General features: G+C 38.4%; 1 protein-coding gene across 6 annotated transcripts in view; it reads right to left on the bottom strand.

Moving 5' to 3' along the window:
• The window catches only part of PCMTD1 (protein-L-isoaspartate (D-aspartate) O-methyltransferase domain containing 1), a 45,440-nt gene extending 22,171 nt beyond the window's left edge, over positions 1 to 23,269 (bottom strand). For 4 of the 6 annotated variants that reach the window (XM_036263718.1, XM_036263719.1, XM_036263717.1 and 1 more), the window contains exons 1-3: positions 22,831 to 22,945; positions 22,222 to 22,455; positions 164 to 266 (exon numbers count right to left, since the gene is read on the bottom strand). Coding sequence is in view for 1 of the 6 variants with exons in the window: in XM_036263715.1 (XP_036119608.1) it covers positions 164 to 266; positions 22,831 to 23,137 (410 nt within the window). In the remaining 5 variants the exon portion in view is untranslated. Of the gene's footprint in view, positions 1 to 163; positions 267 to 2,397; positions 2,427 to 22,221; positions 22,456 to 22,830 lie in introns of all 6 variants that reach the window. The other 2 variants (XM_036263720.1, XM_036263715.1) reach the window with 2 other exon arrangements.
• Positions 23,270 to 23,797: the final 528 nt, after the last annotated feature.

Genomic DNA, 23,797 nt, shown 5'->3' with positions numbered 1-23,797 from the left:
ATATTTTTATAAGTTCATTTTTTTTCTCATTTTATACCACACTGACTTTTGCTGCATTCAAATGAGCAATTCAGGGTTAATAAACTAATACTATTGAGGATCAGACATCACGTATCTATTTATCAAGTGTTTTAAAACCAGAACTATAGATATAAATACTTACTTATCAAAGCTATCACTATTTTTGATGAAGCTCTCCAGTTTTTCCTTGGCATATTCCACCACATCTGAATGAAGCTCTATCCCATGATTTATTCCAAAAGGACCTGCAATTGTAGCAGCATTTTTATTAAAAAATATTAATAATAACTCATTACAGAGCTCATTTAATTTCTGCTCACTTATCACAGGAACATTTAAAGAGGCCTTGAAATATGTGAATATCTGCTAGCCACAAATTTAAAAAGCTGAATGGAAATCTCACAATTTACAATGCATTAATTTTTAAGAAGTAATAATAATGCTTATCTATCAGGATTGCCAAAGAAATAGTCATATACTATATGAAACTTAAGTTCTTTATCATTGGTTAAAAATTTGGTCATTTTAAAATCCTAAAACTATATGGAATTTAAGTTCTTTACCATTATATTGTATCATTGGTTAAAAACTTAGTAATTCTAAAATCTCAAAACCGTGTGCTGACAGAGATATCAAAGTATCTCCCAGTGCCCATTACTACCTAGTAATGCCAACTTCAAGGGCCAAGACCACATCCAATGTCTTCTGGAGCCCCCTTGTTTAGCAGAATGTGGCCTCAGCCACTTTCTGCAGGCTGATTTTACTCTCCTGTTCCAGCATACTTCTCACTTGGTATATCTTTTTACAGAAAAGCCAAGAATGAGTAACATTGCAGGAAAGAGAAAAAGGAGAGAGCTTTCTCAGCCTCAGAAGCTTTAGGATGGCTCCTTTCCCCACCTGGTACTAGCCACATTTCCTAAGGCTCCTGTTACTGTGCATGCTGCCTGCCCATGACCCACAGGACAGTGACAAGTTATTTTTTTGGAATTTCTGCAATTGAGTCGAGGTTTTCTACTCTACATTATTGTATTTGTTTTGAGATTGGTCTCCTAGGAGGAAGTGTGTGTACAGCTTGTGTTTGTGTTATCTATTTTTTGTCTTACATGGACTGTCTTACTGTATCTTACATCTATCATAGGAACAACTTAACTGAACGTGCCCCCTAATGAATGTTAAAGATAGGTATTAGAATTTTAAAATAACAACAAAATTGGTCACCAATTATTATATTTGAATGTTCAGAGAGCACATAAAAAAATGGTTTGTGCCCTGGCTGGTGTGGCTCAGCAGTTAGAGCATCGGCCTGCAGACCAAAGAGTGGCAGGTTCGATTCCTGGTCAAGGGCATGTACCTTAGTTGCATGTTCAACCCCCGGCCCCAATCAAGGCTGTGCACGAGGCACTCAATCAATGTCTCTCACATTGATGTTTCTCTCTCTCTCTCCCCCTCTCACTCTATCTTAAAAAAAAAAAAAAAAAAAAAGTTTGTGACCTAGAAACGAAACTACAAAAATTAAACCAAAATATTCAGATGCTATCTTCAAACCAAAATCAGATAAAGATAATGCTTTCACCTACTATATTTCTATCATATTTTGATTTTAAAAACTGATTCTACTTTCTAAATGTATTCAGATAAAAAGATTAAATAAAAAGTTACTCTCGCCCTGGCCAGTTTGGCTCAGCGGTTAGAGCATCGGCCTGCGGTCCAGAGAGACCCGGGTCCGGTTCCTGCTAAGGGCACGTACTTCGGTTGCAGTTTGTCCCCGGCCCTGGTTGGTTGTGCGGGTGGCAGCCACTCGTGTCCCTTCACATCGATGTTTCTCTCTCTCTCTCCCTTCCTCTCTCTCCCTCCCACTCTATCTGTACAAAAAATGGAAAAATATCCTCGGGTGAGGATAAAAAAAAAAAAAGTTACTCCATCCATCACACCACAACAGAATTTCCTTTGCAATGATTTTATAGCACTTAAAATAAATTATTCTGATTGATGAAAAAAACGTAAACATTTTGCTTCTCATTTTGTTTCCTTACTGTCGAACTGTTTTGTCAGTCTTATCTGAAAACTGGATTATCTATCCAGTATCATTTAAGACCTCTTGTAATACCTTATAATTCCCATAAACAAACTGACTAAATATAAAATTTCCTTTTATCAAAAATTAAAGTGGGAAAAATTAAATTTAGAGAAGCACAGTGATGTCACTTTAATTTAGAACTGAATCTGAACATTTTCAAAACTTGAAATTCCATAAGGAAACAAAGCATGTTAGAAAAAACTGAATAAAATTTTCCTCAAGTAAAAACTCAAATTAAGCTAGTTACTTAACATTAGGTACATAGTAAGGAAAATATTATTCTATGAAATTAATCTTACTTTCATTTTACTCTTAACATGGTGACCCACTGAAAGGAAAACATAACAGGGGTTAAGAGATCAATAACAAAGGTCAATATTCCTGAAATTTGACATTTCCTGTTAGACCAAATGCATAAACACTACACTAAAGGTGTCAAAGAATCTGGAAATCAAGTTTTCTATTCAGTATTTCAAACTGTCTTATTAACAGAGGGAGTTTGAACTTCACAGCTCTATATCAAAAGGAACTACACAAGCTATTCATCACTTAAAGACGCCAATGCTTTCGTCTTTTCTTGCTTTCTGCTTATTGTCTAAAAGCAAAATGACAACTTTTAAAATAAGTTTTAAAATCTGTTAAGAAAATATCTTAAGAATGTTTTTCATAAAACTTTTTCACATCACCTTGACACAGAATAAAGACAATTTCATTAACATACAAAGGTTCTGACAATACCATACACACACACATAGAATATATTACGCACTAATCTCTAGTGCAAACACTATTTATAATTTTAATAGACGTAATTGCTTAATTTTAAAATAACATGGAGATATATAATTATCACTAGTAAACTGATAATTAACATATTGAAAATAATACTTAAAGCAGTAATAAAAGGCAGAACTTAAATAGAAATATCAATATCTCATTTATTTAGAATGTATTATACAACTAGAATACATCAAATATATGATGAAAAATGTAATGTAGTTTTTATTACAAGTCATATTTGACATCTGTATTCAAAAGAACAGAAAAATTAAACACAGAAATTTTAAAAAGCATATATAGCTGCTTCTAAGAAAAGGAACTAACAGGTCTAGGGTAGAAAGGAGACAATGTCATCATTACACCTTTTGTCTAAAGTGTGTCTTAAGCCCAGCCAATGTGGCTCAGTGGATGAGCATCAACCCATGGACCAAGAGGTTGCCGGTTCAACTCCTAATCAGGGCACATGCCCAGGTTTGCGGGCTCAATCCCTGATGGGGGGTGTGCAGGGGGCAGCCGATCGATGTTTCTCTCTCCTCAATGTTTCTATCTCTCCCCCTCCCTTCCTCTCTTTCTAAAAAATCAATGAAATATATTTTACAAAAATTTAAAGTGTATCTTAACTGTATGCTCATGTATAAAGTTTTCAATAAAAAAATGAGCGAGATGCCCTGGCTGCTGGTACCCAGTGGTTAGAGTATCAGCCCAGGGTTCAATTCTCAGTCGAGGGCACGTACCTGGGTTGCAGGTTCAATCCCTGGCCCAGTCGGGGTGCGTGAGGGAGGCAACCAATCTATGTGTGTCTCTCACATCAATCTCTTTCTTTCTCCCCCTCCCTTTCTCCCTTCCACTCTCTCTAAAAATCAATGGGAAAATATCCTTGGGTGAGGATTAACAAAACAAACAAAGAGTAAGTCAAAGAGAAAAAACAAAGTAAAATATTTTAAAATAAACAAACAACATAAAAGAACTCTAATAGAAAGGTACAAGCTGTCGATAGAAATAAATGAAATGGTATCCAAAAGAAGTGTTAACACTTTCTAACATCATCTAACAGATGAAGCATAAACTTGACTTTGTATCTGATATATTCCAATGTTTTTCTGTATTTGTCAATATGAAGATATTTTTCTATGAAATAATGCTTAACTTTCATAATACATATTTTTAAAAATGAAACTTATAATAGTTGACCACTATCTTTAATGGCTAAATATTAAAAAGAAAATAGAAACATAACAGAAGTCAAAGTTTATTAACACAAATACACTTATTAGAAAAACCTGGGTATCTTACATGTTAGAAATTATTTTTAAGACTGGCAATAAGCCATTTATTAAGAGCAATAACAAATATAATAAAATGCCAATGTAATAAAAATCTAGTGATTATTTTTCTTTTGCAGCAGTTGAATCTAATCTAACTCATGTATCCCCTACCAGTTAGTCAAAAATCAAAGCTTATACATAAAGGTCAATAATGATTAGGCATAGATATGAAATGTCCAGGCAATATCCACATTTTTTATTTCCATCTATGTTGACCCCATGTAACACATACTATTCCGGTTTCCCCTACTCTGAAGTACTCTGAAAGGCTGGGTGTCATGCGCACGACAGAAGTCTTCATGAGGCAGGCCAAAGAAATCTGAGAGCTTCACTCGACATTTGAATGCAGTTCTCAGTACCTTAAGAATTCTGTATCAAGCCAATTTACAGAACATATAGCTACAAGCAAAAAGTACTTTATAATACATAACTAGATGGGCTCTAAAGATTAACTATTTCAAGATCTACCATTTCAACTGAGGACTCAAATCTAAACACTGTGGGCTGGTGAGAAAGAGAATTTAAGGGCAGATGTCTTGGTATTCAACCTTGGTTCCTCCCCTTAACAGCTGCATCAGCTTAGACCAGACACTTCCACTGGAAGTCTTTCCTACGGTATAAAATGGTCCCTAGGAGAATCAGGTGAGCTATGTGAAAGAGCTCTGTGTACTGTGTAGTACAAGGTGGGCGCAGATTGTTAGGACTCACAAAGTGCTCTCCTTGTACACAGAACTGGTTAGTTGTAGGAGCAAAACCATAGCCTATGTACAGTTCTCAACACTGATTCCATATTAGAATAATCTGGAAATTTTTAAATTATATTTAAAAGTAGATGAAATTTAATTTGATTTAAACTGTAAATGCTTGGGTCTCACCCCAAAAAAGGCAGAGGAACTCTCTCGGGATGTAGCCCAGGCTCTGCAGGTAACTGGAGTACAACTGCTACACCCTCCTAATTATTACAAAACCTAATCTAAATGACTTTTAAAATTGTCTTTGGATTATCCAAATCTATGTTCTCATTAGCAAAGTAGTATCAAGAGGCAATAACTACAAATTAAATCATTTTGGGTAAAAATTAAATATTCCCCACAACAGGGAGCAGGTCAGTCAGTTATTTGGTTTCTATGAGACTAATACAAAGTTTCTCAGTGAGAACTAAAATATATATGCAAAAGTAACAATGATATTTTAATAATAATTTTAGTTGTATAAATTAAGCATCTTTGGGAAGATTTATAAATAACTTGAAAGCATTCAGAAACAAGTAACAGGTAAAAAGCAGACAAGAATAGATTTGAGCCCTGGCTCGTTTGGCTCAGCGGTTGGAGCGTCGGCCTGCGGACAAGAGAGTCCCGGGTTCGGTTCCCGCTAGGGGCACGTACCAAAAAAAAGAATAGATTTGATTCTTTCTTTCCATGACACCCTGGGGTATAATGTAGAAACTTAAAATCATGCAAAGGTAAATAAAGCAGAGGGGAGAAACAGAAATTAGCAGAAGATTAAGTGTAATCACTAACTAAATAAAGGTGAACTGATCTAATTCACTGCCACTTATTAAGATATAATTAATTTATTATGGTTTCTCTATCCTATTATATCAAACTAAACACACATTCTTAATGAAAGGGAAACACTGTCAAACAGTTCCTGAATCTTGCCATGTTAGCTTAACCATCCTGAAGCTGGATGGAATATCTTAGCGACTAGAGACTTATTCTCTTCTCTGTAAATTTAGAAAAGACCTCATGAAGCAAGTCTCGAACTTTACCAGAAAGTTCAGGTTCCAGTCCCTCGAGCTCTTCTCAGCTTATGGACACGTAAGTGCTATTTTTATTACACTTGAATCTTAGAAATGTTTACACAAAATCTGAAAGTGTTAGTTTAAATAGTCCGAGATGGACCCAAACTCCTTTGTAAACTGAATGTCTAAAATGCTGAAATATCAAGAACAGACATAACAATCAGTTCATTTACTTATTTCCACCCAACAGGCTGAAAACACTCAAGTTTAATATGTCTGCAACATATGATTATCTCACACATCTACACTGGAACATTAACACAGAGATTAAGTCTCTACCAAAGCAAATTTAATAAACTAAGAAGAAAGTAACATAATAGAGAATAGTTTTTTAAAAGCTAATTGAAACAGCTTTATATCCTGATACAAATTTCATTTTAAGGCAGTCATTTCCCCTGCGAGCCATTTTCACCAGCTCTTTCATTCTATTACATGTTTATAGGTAAAATACCTGAAGGTACTCTGAGGCAAGTGCAGTGATCAATTCACATAAATACTCAATGAATATTTACTGAACTAAATGAAGAACGGCCAATACAACTGACACAATGCTTCTATCCTAGTTCAGAAACAACACACACAGTTTCAAGGACATGGGATGTATATTATGCATTGCTGTATTCTCAGCAGTTGGCAGAGTGTCAAATAAATAACTACTGTTTGAAAGAATAATGAAGTATATAAATGTAGCTAAGGTCCCAAGTTTAAAAGACTCACAAGACTGAGACAAAGTATATATATAAATAGATAGATAGATAGATAGATAGATAGATAGGTTTTTAGATAGATATATATAAACATACATTTTTTCATCTCTTTATTTAAAAATAAAGTATACTGGCTCAAGAAGGTGGCAGACTGAGTATAAACTACGCTGATGTTCTCCCAGGATCAAACTGGAATTACAACTAAAATAAAATCATCCTGAATAAACAACTGAGGACAGGCTGGAAAGAACCCTTATAACCAAGAATGTAAAGAGAAGCCACCCGGCCAGTGTGGCTCAGTGGTTGAGGGTCAACCCATGCACCAAGAGGTCACTGGTTTGATTCCCGGTTGGGGGTTGGGGGCTTGATCCCCAGTAGGGGGCATGCAGGAGGTTCTCTCTCACATTGACATTTCTACCTCTTTCTCCCTCTCCTTCCCTCTCTAAAACTCAATCAACTATATTTAAAAATAAATAGATACACAGATAAATAAAGAGTAGCCCACATCCAAATGGGTAGGAAGTGTGGAGGTGTGAGAGGGCAGCAGCTGAAGCGTTGTAGGGATATCTCAACTATGGAGGTCCCCCCTGAGAATTCTGGGGTCCAAACCCCAAGCGGGGCTCCCCAGCCCAGAGTAACTGAATCTGAAAAGGTGCCATAACACCTAGCTGTGAAAAGCACTGTGGGCTGACAGGGAGAGATGGCTAAACACAAAGGCACCCTCTTAACAGGCCAACGTACTAAATTTAGGGTGCAGCCACTCACCTTGGGCTCTGGCAAAAGGAAAGTAGAGTAGACTAGAGCTTCATGAGTAGAGTCTGAGGTTCGTGGTTCTTGGGGAGAGAGTGGGACGGCAGCCACCAGGATTCCTGTACTGAGTCATTCCACTCACTGCAGAAGTCATTTTTCTAATGCAGTTTTCCCATCAAAGCAGCTTTAGCACAGTAGGAAGCCCCCATCTGTTGAAAACTCACCCCACCTCCCAGGTGGAGTTTCTGCCTGGCTGAGGTATATAGCCTGAAGCTCATTAAGTGACTAAGACTAATAGCCTGCAGGCTGAAGCGGATCTCTAGGTGCTTGGAGTCTTTGCCTGACCTGCTCCTCTGCCCTGGGCTTGTAGACTCAGACCTTGGTGTTCAGCTTTGTCCTTTCCATAAGCACCCAGCCACAGCAAAGAAAGCTACAAGCTTCAGATCACTGATAGCTACACACAGGGTACTCAGGGCCAGTCACAAGCAGGGTCTGACATTGGCCTGCGCCAGAGACCCTTTGAATAGGCCCCAAACCAATAAAACCAGTGGCCAGCATCAGTCAACAATAAGCAGGACCCAATGAGCTTCATGAGCAGTATATCCACAGGGAGCCAACAGGGAGACTTTGGCAAGCTCTAAACACTACTGTGGTGAATTGTGCTTTGCATAATAAACATCAGCACACTGCACTGGGGGTTGAGCCTCACTGTCAGCCAGCCTGAGAACCAAGCCCATGCACAGACAAACCAATAGCACTCAAGACTCAATTACAAAAGGAAGGCCTACATAATGCACACAAAGGACTGGAGCACCCAGGTCTGGTCATCAGGGAGATGACTGGAGTACCCAGGTCTGGTCATCAGGGAGACTTTGCCACTGTGTCCCACAAGTAACCTACTACATAAGGCCACTCTACTAAGACTGGGGTGGTAGCAGATCTACCTAATACAGAGAAATAAGCCCAAAGAGGCAACCAAAATGGGGAGACAAAGAAACAAGCCGCAAATGGAAGAACAAAAGAATTCTGAAAAGGAGTTAAATGAAATGGAGATATGCAATTTATCAGATATAGAGTTCAGAGTAACAATTATAAGGATGCTCAACGGCATGAAAGAAGTTACAGAAACTATGATAAACAACCAGTTGGAAGTGAAGAATGACACAGAAGTAATAAAGAATATATTGGAAAGAATAAAGAGCAGATTAGAGGACACCAAGGATCGGATCAGTGAATTAAAAGATTGGGTAGAAAAAACTCATTCAATCAGAGAACCAAAAATAAAAAAAACAATTAAAAACAGGAGGACAGTTTAAGGGATCTGTGGGACAAAATTAAATGTAACAACATCCATATAATAGGAGTACCACAAGAAAAAACTGAACAACGGATAGAGAACCTGTTTGAAGAAATAATGGCACAAAACATCCCTAACAGGGTGAAGAAAAAAAGTCACCCAAGTTCAGGAAGCACAGAGAATCTCAAGCAAAAAGAACCCAAAGAGACCCACACCAAGACATATGATAATTAAAATGCCAAAAATTAAAGACAAAGGAAATCACATAGGACACAAGACACAAGCAACGTATTACTACAAAGGAGCTCCCACAATGCTATCAGCTGATTTCTCAACAGAAACAATACAGGCCAGAAGGAAATGGCATGAAGTATTCATGGTAATGAAAAGCAAGGATATGAAAGCAAGACTACACTATTCAGCAAAGCAATCACTCAAAATAAGGTGAAATAAAGAGCTTCCCGGGGGGGGGGGGGGGGGGGGTTACAGGAATTATTACCACCAAAACAACATTACAAGAAATGTTAAAGGGACTAATGTAATAAGAAATAGAGAGAGAGAGAGTCAAAGAGATATAGAACAAAAATTGCAAAAAAAATGTAGCTAACAAAAATAACCTTAAATGTAAATGTATTATATGCTCTAATAAAAAAAATATATAGCATAGCAGAATAGATAAAAAAACATGACCCATATATAAGCTGTCTGCAAGAGACCCACCTCAACAAAAGACTTCACACCAAAGGACATATCAAGAGACAAAAAAAGATCACTACATAATACTAAAGGGATCTATCCAACTAGAGGATATAAAACCTGGCAAACATATATGCACCCAACACAGAAGCACCAAAATATATTTTAAAACTTCTGGAGGAATTTAAGGGAGAGATTAACAGCAAGGCAATCATAGTAGGGAACTTTGACACCCCACTGACATCACTAAATAGATCTACACAAAAAAATCAACAAATTAAAAGCAACCCTAAAAACACACTAGAACAGATGGATTTAATTAACATTTACAAATAATTAATCCTGTAACTTAAAGAATGACAAAGGAAACAACAGGAAAAGCCCAGAGTAAGTAGAAGAAAATAATAAAAATCAGAGTGGAGCCCTGGCCAGACTTAGAGGTTAGAGTGTCGGCCTGTGGACCAGAGAGTCCTGGGTTTGGTTCCCACTAAGGGCATATACCTCAGTTGCAGTCTGTCCCCAGCTCCGGTTGTGGTGGTGTGGGTGGCAGCCACTCATTGCGTCTCTCTCACATCGATGTTTCTCTTTCTCTCTCTCTCTCCTCTCTCTCCCTCTCTCTCTCTCTCTCTCTCTCTCTCTCTCTCTCTCTCTCTCTCTCTCTCTCCCTCCCTCCCTCCCTCTCTCCCTCCTGCTCTATCTGAAGATAAATGCAAAAATGTCCTTGGGTGAGGATTAAAAAAAAAAAAAAATCAGAGCGGAGCCTGGCCAGTGTAGCTCAATTGGTTGAGCATCATCCTATGCACTGAGAGGTCACTGGTTCAATTCCCAACCAGATCACATGCCCAGGTTGTGGGCTCAATCCCCAGTAAAGGGCGTGCAATAGGCAGCCAATCGATGTTTCCCTCTCATCAATGTTTCTATCTCTCTCTCCCTCTCCATTCCTCTCACTAAAATCAATAAATCATATTTATTTTTAAAAATCAGAGTAGAAATAAATGACATAGAGTAAAAATAAATAAATAAATCCATGAAGACAAGAACTGGTTCTTTGAAAAGGTAAGCTAGATTGATGAACCTTTAGCCAGACTCAAGAAAAAAACAAAGTAAGAGGACCCAAATTAATAAAATCAGAAATGAAAGAGGTGAAGTAACAACTGACACCACAGAAAACAAAGGCCTATAAGAAAATACTATGAACAATTATATGCCAACAAATTGGACAATCTAGGCAAAATGGACAAATTCCTGGAATCATACAATCTTCCAAAACTCAACCAGGAAGAGCCAGAAAACCTGAACAGACCAATAATAACTAATGAAACTGAAACTGTAATTAAAAAAAACTCCCAGAAAACAAAAGCCCTAACCCAGCCAGCTTCACAGGGGAATTTTACCAACATTCAAAGAAGAACTAACAGCTAGCCTCCTCAAACGATTCCAAAACACAAGAGCAGGTAAGACTTCCAAGCTCTTTTTACCATGCCAGCATTACCCTAATTCTAAAACCAGATAAACACACTATAAAGAAAGAAAATTACAGGCCAATATTCCTGATGAACAGAGATACCAAAGTCCTCAACAAAATATTAGCAAATCACATCAGCAATAAATTAAAATGATTATTCACAATGACCAAGTTGTATTTACTCCAGGGATGCAAGGCTGGTACAATATCTGTAAATCAATAAATGTGATACACCACATAAACAAAAGATAAAAATCATATGATCATCTCAATAGAAGCAGAGAAAGAATTCAACAATATCCAGTACTCATGTTAGATAAAAACTCTCAGCAAACTAGAATAGAGTGATCCTACCTCAGAATAAAGGCCATATATGACAAGTCTACAGCCAATATCATCATAATCAATAGGCAAAAACTAGAAATGTTTCCCTTAAGAACAGAAGCAAGACAGAGATGTCTGCTTTCACCACCCTTATTAAACATAGTACTGGAAGTATTAGCCAGAGTGATCACAAAAGAAGAAAAAATAAAAGGCATCCAACTTTGAAAGAAGGAAGTGAAACTATCATCATTCACAGATGACATGACATTATACATAGAAAACCCTAAAGACTTCACCAACACACTCTTAGATTTAATAAATGAATTCAGCAAAGAAGCAGGGTACAAAGTTAATTGCCAGAAATCAATGGTATTTTTATACACCAATAATGAGCACTCACAAAAACAAACTAAAAAAACAATCCTGCCCAGCTGGTGTGGCTCAGTGGACTGAGCATTGTCCCATGGACTAAGAGGTTCCAGTTCAGCCCTGGCCGGTTTGGCTCAGCGGATAGAGCGTCGGCCTGCGGTCCGGAGAGACCGGGTTCGGTTCCCGCTAAGGGCATGTACCTCGGTTGCAGTTTGTCCCCGGTCCTGGTTGGTCGTGCGGGTGGCAGCCACTCGATGTGTCCCTTTCACATCGATGTTTCTTTCTCTCTCTCTCTCTCTCCCTCCCTCCTGCTCGATCTGAACAAAGAATGAAAAAGTGTCCTCGGGTGAGGATAAAAAAAAAAAAAGAGGTCCCAGGTCAATTCTAGGTCAGGGTACATGTTCAAAGTTCAGGGCTCGATGCCCAGTAGGGGGTGTACAGGAAGCAGCCAACTGATGTATCTCTCTCACATCAATGTTTCTCTCCCTCCCTTCCTCCCTAAAAAAAAATCAATAAAAACATATTTTTTTAAAAATCCCTTTTACCATAGCTAGAAATAAATATAAACCAAGAAGGTAAAAGACCTATATTCAAAAAACTTCAGGACATTTAAAAAAGAAATAAAGGTATAAAAAAGTGGAAACATTAAGCATGTTCATGGATTATAAGAGCTAACATCATTAAAATGTCCATACTACCCAAAACAATCCATAGATTCAATACAATCCCTATTAAAAGTCCAACATCGTATTTTACAGATCCAGAACAAATATTCCAAAAATTTACAGGGAACCAGAAGACCTCGAGAGCTGCAGCAATCATGAAAAAAAAAAAACAGTCTGGCTGGCATGACTCAGTTGTTGAGTGTTGACCCATACACTAAAAGGTTGCCAGTTCAATTTCCAGTCAAGACACATGCCCAGATTGTGGGCCTGATTTTTAGGGGGGTTGGGGGGGAGGCATGCAGGAGGTGGCCAATCAGGTTTCTCTCTCTCTCCCCATCTCCCTTCTTCTCTCTAAAAAACCAATAAAGAAAAAAAAATTTTTTTTAAAGAAAAAGAAGAACCAAGTAGGAGGGATCACAACACTGGATATCAAATTATACTACAAAGCCATTATAATCAAGACAGCCTAGTACTGGCACAAGAACAGGCATAGAGATAAATGGAAGAGAAGAGAGAACAGAAATATTGACCAAAGACATTATGCTCAATTAGTATTTGACAAGGAGGCAAGAACATACAGTGGAGTCAAGAACATACAATGGAGTCAAGACAGTCTGTTCAATAAATGGTGTTGGGAGAATTGGACAGCTACATGCAAAAAAATTAAACTAGACCACCAACTTACACCATACATAAGAATAAACTCAAAATGGATATAAGTCGTGAAACCATAAAAATCCTAGAATAAACCATAGGCAGCAAAATCTCAGCAGAATTTTTGCTGATACATTGCCTACGGCAAGAGAAGCAAAATAAATAAATAAACAAACGGGACTATATCAAAATAAAAAGCTTCTGCACAGCAAAAAAAAAAAAAACCCCACAAAATAAAAAGTGATCGTACTGTGTGGGAGAATATGTTTGCCAATAATACATCTGATAAGGGTTTAATTTCCAAAATATAAAAAACATATTCAACTTGACAAGAGAAAGAAAAACATTCCAATTAAAAAATGGGCAAAGGACCTAAATAGACACCTCTCTAAAAAGGACATACAAATGGCCAAGAGACATATGAAAAAATGCTCAATGTCAGTAAACATCAGAGAGATGCAAATTAAAAGGACAATGAGGTATCACCTCACACCTGTCAGAATGGCCGCCATCAACAAATCAACAAATGATGTGTTGGCGAGGGTGTGGAGAAAAAGGGACTCTAGTACACTGCTGGTGGGAATGCAGATTCATGCAACTATGGAAAACAGTATGGAGCGTCCTCAAAAAATTAAAAATGGAATGGCCATTTGACCTAGTAACTCCACTTTTAGGAATATATCCTAAGAAGTCTGAAACACCAATCAGAAAGAATGCACACACCCCTATGTTCATAGCAGCGCTATTTACAATAGCTAAGATCTGGTAACAGCCCAAGTGTCCATCTATAGATAAGTGGATAAAAAGCTGTGGTACATATATATAATGGAATACTATGCAGCTGTAATAAAGAAAGATCTCTTACCCTTTGAGATAGCATAGAGGGACCTGCAGAGTATTATGTTAAGCAAAATAAGCAGCAAGTGTAAGACAAGTGTCACATGATCTCACTTATATGCAGAATCTAATGAACAAAATAAACTGATGAACAAAATAGATCCAGAGACATGGAAGCAGGGAACAGAATATCAAACCTCAGAGGGAAGTGGGGAGTGGAGGGTGGGAAGAGATAAGCCAAAGAACTTATTTGCATATGTGCATAACCAAGGGACACAGACAATAGTGTGGTGAAGGAAGGGGGGAGGGGAGGGAGAAGAAAAGGGGGGAAGTTTATGGGGGAAAATAAGGGGGCATTTGTAATACTTTCAACAATAAAGATAAGTTTTTAAAAATTAATTTAAAAAAGAAGTAATAAAATAACAATAATATAAAAGCAATAATAAAGTATAGTAGCCCGCCAAAGTGGCTCAGTGGGTTGAGCGTCATCCTGTGCACCAAAGGTTGGAGCACATATAGAAGGCAACTGATCAGTGTTTCTCTCAAATAGATGTTTCTCTTTCCTTCCCTCTCCCTCCCTCTAAGTATGTCCTCAGGTAAGGATTAAAAATAAATTATACTAGCAAAAAAACCATTAAGTATATGTCTAATCTATTTGATCTAATATTACAAAATGAGGCATTCCACAGAAATAAATCTTACAGATAAATACATTCCATTCAAAATAAATTTATAAATTTTAGCTGTTTGATAGAAATCTCTTTATGTACCTTAGATAATTCTTCTGACTTCAACTATCATCTCTATAAACATCACATACCACTGCCCCTTGAACAACACAGGGTTGAAAGGCATGACTCCAGTTACACGAGAATTTTTAAAAACAAACATACTTTTTGTCTGTCTTCTGTATGCTTGGGTTCACATCTGAGAATTCAACCAACCCCAAAGTGAAAACAATATTTTTGATCCACAGCTGAAAATCCTCAGATCGGGAAAGCTAACTGTATGTACCGTTTTACACCCCTTTATAAGGGACTTTGAACGTCCGCAGATACCGAGAGACTGTAGTTAAGTTTTGGGGAGTCAAAAATCATATACGAGTCCTGGAAGGTTTGGCTCAGCGGTTAGAGTTTGGCCCGCGGACCAGAAGAGTCCCAGGTTCGGTTTCGGCTAGGGGCACGTACCTCAGTTGCAGTTTGTCTCCGGCCCCGGTTGGGGTCATGTGGGTGGCAGCCATTCAATGTGTCTCTCTCACATCGATGTTTCTCTCTCTTCCTCTCTCTCCTTCCCGCTCTATCTGAAAATAAATGCAAAAAAAAAAAGTATGTGAATTTTCTATTGCATAGGGGTCAGTGGCCCTAGCCACTCACTGTGCTGTTCATGGATCAACTGTATTATGAAAACAAAGGCATTTTTAGAGGTCTACAAAGTCATTCTTGAAGTGGGGCGGCAACCAGATAAAATGGAGGGGAGAGAATACAAATCTTTCAAAGTATGTCTTTTGATTCTTTTGGATTCTTTTAAATCCTGTAAATATATTACATATGCCACAAATGCGATTAAAGAGAGAAGAGAAACTGTTCAGGTTTCTGCCTTGAGTAAGTAATTCTTGAATGAAAAAATGCACCATTCACCCAAATAGGAAATACGGGAGAAAGAGAATTTGAATTGCTTTGTCTTCTGTGGGATAAGGTAAGAAAAGATAACTTGAGCTGGGGGCAGGTTGAACTTTTGGAATCTTGTGTACACGGAAGAAGAAATATGCCTTAAGCAGCACACATTTAAATACCCAGTTTGTTAGTGGAGCGGGGAAGATTCAAGATTGCCCAGAGCCCAGCAGACAGATATTAGTGCTGGAAGCCTGTGAATCCTCTGCATGTGGATACTACTTGAAGACAAAAGAAGATCCACCCTTCACTACAGGCTAAAGCCAAAGAAGCTTCCATAAAAGAATAGAGAACATGTTTATAAAGGCAATATAGGGAGTTTGAAATTCATGAAAAGAACTTTTTTTTTAAATTTTTTTCCCCTTTATTGATTTGAGAGAGAGAGGAAGGGAGAGGAAGAGACAGACAGAAACATTGATGAGAGAGAACATCGTCTGGCCACCTCCTGCATGTCACCCACTGGGGATCCGGCCCACAACCTGGGCATATGTCCTGCCCAGGAATCAAACCGGAAACCTCTTGGTGCATGGGTCGACACTGAACCACTGACCCGCACCAGCCAGACAGGAAAAGAATCTTTGAAAGCCAAAGGTGTGGGAGGGTATATGGGCTAACCCTGCAGGAGCCACTCAAAGAGAATGTGAAAGCAGGTTCCACAAGGGACCAAGAACTCCAGTGGGCCAAGCAGCCCTGCTGACTCATCAACAGTCCAACATCCAAGCCAGCACAGAAAAGGCTGCTCGAGAAGAGAAAGACAATTCCGTGGGCAGCAGCTCCTACACTGGGAGATAGAGATTCACAAATTATTTTACATATGAAGACACAGTTGCAAAAAGGCACAGTACTTTTCTGAAATATACAACTAATATTATCTGTGTTAGTTTATGTTCTATAAAGCCCAGCAAACTATTAGCAAACGATAAATCACTGCTACTTGGGGAATATGTATATATATATACACCTATCTGAAATAGGCTATAATCTTAAATCCTAAAATCTCAATCTGGTAGTCTATTTTCCTTATTTTACAAAAGAAGGTCAGAAGTGTGAAGCCATTTGTGTGAGGTCACCCCAAGAATGGGGCAGGAAACGGGTCCCTGCACCGCCCACTTCTGTCCCCCCATGGTACCTCCGGAAGACAGCTGAAACAACAGGGCAGGGCTCCACCTTGTTCCACTCCTGCTAGGAAAGAACATGGTCACAGAGAGACTCAAACTGTCCACTCCTCTCTGCGCATGTGCAAAAATGACCTCGAAAACCCCACAGATATCAACTTGAGGGCTACAAACAAATTTTAGCAAGTGGGCAAATTTGTAAGTACTGATCATTTGTAACTACATGGATAATCCAAGTTAGGGAGAGTTAATTCCTAAAGAAAAAAACTCAAGGTGCCCAGAGAACCATCTAAGAATTTTCACATCATTGAGAAAATTGCCTTATAACTTCTAAGAGTAGTAGGTGGGAATAAAACCAGAAAAATTACTATGAAAATTTCATAAAATTTCTAAAACCAGTACTGTTTCCTAATATATTTTTTATTATTTACTACTTCTGCTCTGTAATTATTAGCAGTAATATCCATAAACACAAAATCCTCTGGGTGTTGATCTTCAGAGGTAGCAGCAATGAAGGAGATGGCTACGAGTAATGACGTCCTCTCCACAACCAAGTGAAGAGGGAAAAACCCGTACAATACAGAGTAGCGGTGCAATGCAATACAGGGCATACATGCAGGAAAAAGATGCACAAAAACCTAACTAAGACTAAGAAGTAACAGTGTAAACAGTGAAGGACTTTACTGATTTCAGAAAATGTTGAATAGCTCAAATGAAAGGGTTCTTTTCAAAACAGATTAGTCCAGAGCCCCAAAAAAAGCACATACCAAGAACAGCATTTGTAATTCCTAAACAGAAAAAAAGAAAATTTTCTCTCCCTACCCCACCCCCCAAAAAGGAGAAAAAAACTGAAATTTGGTTTCATGTAGAAAATACAATGTACCTTAAAAAGAACCCTGGAAATTTGAGAAATATTTCATCTTGTTACCAATAAAAATTGGGGGCAGGGAGAGCCAAAAGACACTCTGGATCACCCCAGTTCTCTGGCCTATAGTAAGCCCAGAGAACTATTTGAAAATTATATTTCTGATAAGGGGATTGCATCCAAAATACACAAACAGTTACAACTCAATAATACTAACAACTTAACTTTTAAAATAAGGGAAATCTTACTCTTTGCATGCATAGACCTAAAAAGCATTATGCTAAGTGAAATAAGCCAGTCAGAGAAAGACAAGTACCATATAATCTCACTTATATGTGGAATCTAATGAACAAAATAAACCTACAAACAAAACAAAAACAGACCCATAGAGAACAGACTGACAGCCCTCAGAGGAGAGGAGGTGGTGGGTGGATGAAAAAGGTGAAGGGATTAAGCAAAAACAACAACTCATAGACACAAACAATAGCCTGGTGATTATCAGAGAGAAAGGGGGGTGGGGGAGGTAGAAGAGGGTATAAGGAGGATAAGTGGTGATAGGAGACTTGACTTGGGGTGGTGAACACACAATACAATATACAGATGATATATTGTAGAATTATGCACCTGAAACCTATATGATTTTATTAATCAATGTCACCCCAATAAATTTCATAAAAAAGTAAAAAAAAAAAAAAGAGGACTGTATCCAAAATGTATAAAGAACACTTACAACTCAATAATACTAACACCTTAACTTTAAAAATCAGGGAAAGATCTGAAGAGGTATTTCCCTGAAGAAGACAAAGTGTAGGAACAGACGCCCCGCATCAGCAGTCACCAGGGCGGTAACTGCAAGTGAAAACCACACTGAGATACCACTTCACACCCACTGCAATGGCTAGTAAAACAAACAAAAAACAAGCATCAGTGAGGATATGAAGAAACTGGAACCTCACACATTGTTGGTGAGACTATAAAATGGTGCTGCCAATTTCTCGTAAAAAATTCAACATAAACTTACCATACAGCCCAGCAATTTCACTCTTAGGAATCCACCCAAGAGAAATTAGATGTCCACACAAAAATTTACACATGGATATTCACAGCATCATTCATAATAGCCAAGAAGTGCTAACCCATGTCTATCACATGGTGACTGAACAAACAAAATGTGCTCTTCCCATATTACCATATTATTCAGCTGTGAGAAATGGAGTGCTAACACATGCTACAGCCTAGATGAACCTTGAAAACATAGTGCTAAGAAACCATACACAAATATCATGTTGATTGATTCTATTTATAAGAAATGTTTAGCAAAGACAAATCTACAGAAAGTAAGTAAGGGGCTGGAGTAGGAATAAGGAGTGGATGCAACTGGAGATGGGGTCTTTTTGGGGAAGGTTCTCAGACTGGATTACAGTAATACTTGCACAATTCTGCAAATGTATTAAAGCTCGCTGAACTTGAGTGCGACTAAAATTAAAGAGAAAACATGAGTATCTGAGGTCCAAGGCAATATAAGGGTAGCTGAATGAGGACCATTTCATGTCCTGTGGTGAAGAAAGAGGAATATAGAGACCAATTGCAATGGCAACATATAGCTGAACTAATTAACTATTTTGGACAACACAGCAGTTGCTGGTATTTATATATGTTGGCAGTAAGTTTCCTGTTGAGCACACAAGTTTATCAACTGTTTCACCTTTAGGAACTAATGTAGTGCTGAGGTTGTGAAATATAGTATTGGGATGATTCTGGCCCTCTCTCCACAGTCACTCTTACTAACTAGGCAACTAGGGAAGAGAGTTAGGAAGTCACTAAGTGGGATGAGCCTTGATATTATAGTGAATCCCTAAGCAAAAGGGATAGAAACAGAGAGGAACCATACCTCCCTGAGTCAGAAAGATTTTCAGAACAACTTGCAATCACAGTTTTGATATTTAACTCCACCCTGGGAAGCAGAGGACTTGGGAGACATTTCTTATACCCTATTTTTCAATGGGATTCCCTAGGTATGATAAGACCATACTGAGAGAATCAATTAAATACAAGAATCTGTGGCCTAGCTGGTGTGGCTCGGTGGTTGAGCGTTGACCCATGCACCCAGAGGTCGCTGGTTTGATTCCGGGTCAGGGTACAATGCCTAGGTTGTGGGCCTGATCCCCAGTTGGGGGCATGCAGGAGGCGGCCAATCGATGTTCTCTCTCATCGATGTTTCTCTCTCTCCCTCTCCATTCCTCTCTAAGAAAAAAATAGAATCTTTGTGAAATTCCTTCATTCTAGGAAGACTCCTAATGAGAAGCGAGTGGAAACAAGAAGAAGGTATCTTCAATCTGAAACTAAACAAGCTGTCAAAATGAGGTGATCCATCCTCAAGGTCCAGGGCAAAAATAAACTCCATTTATGAATAACTGCTTTAAATGGACTTTAATTACAAGAAATTTCCTTAAGATAAACCTAACTTCTCTACACTGAACAACAAAAGCTCTCTTGAGGTGGTAACCCAACCTCTACAGGTGTTTCTGGAGTGCCGATGGAAATTCCCCAAGGAATACCTTTATCTGCATTACCAGAGCACAGATGCCCTGCTCTCCCTGCTCAGCCCGGATTCCTCTAGATTACAGAGCATGCCCTCAGACGAGAACCACTGCAATGTGAGCGCCTGCCATCCCCACCTTGTGACCGATGCAGAAACATGGCTGAGAGCCATGGTGTTCTAGTTATTAATAAGGAGAGACTTCTGTTAATAAGGTCACTGTAAAGCAATGGAGCCACATCTGATACACAACACTCAGATCCTTCTTTGGATCTAGTTCTAAGTGATTTTTATGTGTGTATCCTCCCTTCCTTGACTTAAACGCTCTCAAAACACAAATCAGAAAAAAGGGGGACAGGGTTAAAAAAATGAAGTTTCCTCAAAAGCTGAATAAATCTAAGATTTATTAGCTGTAATCATAGTTTTACAGACTCTGTTCTTTCTTCCTTTACTTTTTTATTTTTGTCTTTATTGATTTTAGAGAGAGGAAGGGAGAGAAACATTTATGAGAGAGAACATCGATTGGCCGCCTCTGCATGCCCCTCTCTGGGGATTGGGCCCACAACCTGGGCATGTGCCCTGACCAGGAATCAAACCAGTGACCTCCTGGTGCATGGGTTGACGCTCAACCACTGAGCCACATCAGCTGGGCTTTCCTTTACTTCTTTAATGTTTTTATTTTATCTTTCTCACAAAAGAAATTATTTCCCAGCAAAAGGAAAGAACTATACCTTGGTCTTGACAATGCAGGATCACAAACAGTAAATCTGGGAATATCTAGTAACCATAGATATACATAGTAACTAAAGACCCATGACTGCCTGGAGCCTTGTAACAAGAGGAAAATATCTAATGTATTGTGGCTGGTTTAAACAGGGTCTATTTCCCCACAATGGTCTCTGGAATGGATTAGAAGACATTCAAGATACAACAAAGTTTGAGATCACCCTACAAGTGCATCTGGCCACAGGTATCTAATCTCTTGGAGACTGAGACGAAGAAATGAAGTTTAAGAGGGCCACCTTACTACTAGCAAGGTTGCTAATTATTATTCCCTCTCCCTGGCCCAGGCCTTTGGCTAGCCTTGACCTCCCTCAGCAGGAGCCAGCTGACAGGGTTGGAGAAGTGGAAGACAGGATAACAGGTGCTCTGATGCTGGCAAGACATGGTATGGGGCCAGGACTCCAGCCTCAAGTTGCCAGAGCTGGTCAAGAAATGCACTGGTTCAAGAAGGGTAACTTTTGAAAAGAAACTCTACCTGTTCTCCTCACTAACTTCCTTTGACTTGGAGACTGTCACAAATCCTAGAAAGTCCTTTTTCAAAGAGGCACTAGTGATACAAGTGATAGATGTTTGGGGTTCTCAATCCACTGGGAAACTCCTGTCTCAGGGCAGCAGGAGAACCAAGTATAAAATGTCAGCTGCTAAATTTCTTTCTTGGTAAAATTTAATAATTTGCTACCATTTTTGAGGAGTTATTATGTATCAAGAACTGACTCAATTGTGAGAGGAAAATATATATTTTTTTAATAAAATAAGATTGCAGGCTCCATGATTTAAAAAGGAAGGAGCTAGACATTGTGTAGGAAAGGAAAATTTCAGGACTAAAAATGCCTTAAATGTCATAGATGACCACATAATTTACTGTCCAAACTAGGATACTTTGGGAAAGAACATTATTAATACTGATGCTAGGACCACAGAGATAAACTAGGACTGTCCCAGCATTCTGGGACCTAGTTACCCTAGAGTAGAGTCAGAAATTCTCTAATTTAAAATCTTTCAATGATTCCCATCATTTTGAATTTTAAACCCATCTTGTCCCTACAATTTGGGCGTACCTCAACTGTAACACATGCTGCCTAGGATGAGAAGTGCTGGTTTTTGTCTCTCCACTCCCAAAAGTCTGTGAACCCAAGGCAAGAGTCTATGTTATGGGTCTTCATGCTCTACCTTAGTTCTTGACACAGAGCAGCACTCAGTAAAGATGAAGTGGCTGATCAAAAGTCATGGCTGTTCATTCTCCATCCAACATTATAATGTCTTACAGATTTTCTTCTAGCCATGCTTTACCCACCCACATTCCACATTTTCCAGCTGTCACTTCCTAGCTATGTGACTTGAGGGAAGGAAGATATGTAACCTCTGTGCGCTTCGGTTTGGCTCACCTGTACACATGGAAATCATAAGTTTACACTTCACAGGATTATTAGGAACATTAAATGAGTAACTATACATCAAGTGTTTTAAACAATGCCTACCCTCCTAGTAAGCAGCCATAAATGTCTCGAAGACAGAGATATTTGTCCCTTTTGATCACACGCCAGAATAACACCTGGCAGAGCTGAAGATTGTGTAATAGGTATGCTGGAACCTTAATGACATATACTTCTCTCTTCTGTGTTCCTTTTCCCAGTCCTTTGCGTTGCCCGCCAGTGAAACATCCTCTGGATCCCACATACTCCTGTATCTTTAACAAAAACCTGGCACCATTCCTTTTAAAATAGGACATTGATAAGTATCAAACTCTATGCCAGCAGTCAGAACACTACCTCAAATAAATTACATTATACTCCTCAGTCTCCTGCCTACCAGCTGTTCAATTTTAAGTACAAAGACTGGGGGTTGGAAAACAATCCCCAGAGCTTTTTAAGTCTAGGACAAAACGCAGAAGGTAACTATCAGAGTCAGGGCAGAGAATAAGAAAAGATTACTATCACTTTGTGCTTCCATTTAAGGAAGATAACTACTTTGAGTATATACATTCAAATATATACTGTACATAAACACAGTTACAAACCCTGTAAATCACAAACAGTAATACAAACTTAGCTTACTTTTAAAAAATAATTTTACAAAAATAAAATTACCTAAAATTAAGCCCACCATTGTACTTAAATATCCGGTTCCACTTCCCAGGTTAAGAAAAGACAATCCTGGTTGAAGTTTCAGTGCTTCCATAACTTCAGAATAAATGCAAGGTGCTGACAAGTGTATGTTCCCATGCTTCCAGGCTAAGTCTTTGTAAGCATTGTCTCTGTAGCCTTCCAAATAGTAATCTCCGCGATCAATCGCTCTGAAGGCTTGCTCCACTCTTTCAGTGCGGATATACTGAGCTTCTTTTAAGTTATCAATTAAGTCATCATTATCTTCCCCAGCACTCACAGCTCCTCCCATGATAGTATTCAAGTCAAATCATAAATTTTAAAATGTAATAAAATGAGCAGAAATGGCTTCCAATCATGTGCGATACAGTTTGTTTTCCTTTTAATATTGCACTTGATTTCCAAAAATAAATTAATCCTGAAAGGAAAGAATAAAAATAAATAGGTTTAAATAGTGCTCAAAAGGAAAGTAATTCCAGTTTATTAATAAATATGTAATCATTATTATAACTGTCATTTCTCAAGGACATATTCCGTTCTAGTGTTAATTTACTTATTCTTACCACAACCACAAAAGATAGCTTAAGTATGATCTCATCTGTACAGATGGGAAATTTGAAACTCAGCAAAGTCAAGTCAATTCATACTATGAGGCCCAATAAGGCAGCCACTAGTTACATGTGGCTACCTAGACCTAAATTAATGAAAGTTAAATACAATTTAAAATTCAGTCACTCATACTAAGCACATTTCAAGTGCTTAATAGCTACATGTGGCCAGTAGCTGCCATACTAGACAGTGCTCTGAAAAAGACACTGCTGGGACACAGCCCAGGCCTTTGAGCCAGAAACCAGGCCCTCACTCACCAAGCCACGTCGTCTTCTTTACAGTATTTTAAGTCTAGCCTAATATGCATGGATTACTTGATTGATTTAAAATTCCTAAACTTGCC

Source organism: Molossus molossus, unplaced genomic scaffold (genome assembly GCF_014108415.1).
Source record: "Molossus molossus isolate mMolMol1 unplaced genomic scaffold, mMolMol1.p scaffold_m16_p_16, whole genome shotgun sequence".
Lineage (NCBI taxonomy): Eukaryota > Metazoa > Chordata > Mammalia > Chiroptera > Molossidae > Molossus > Molossus molossus.
This window is presented reverse-complemented; position numbering and strand designations above follow the sequence as displayed.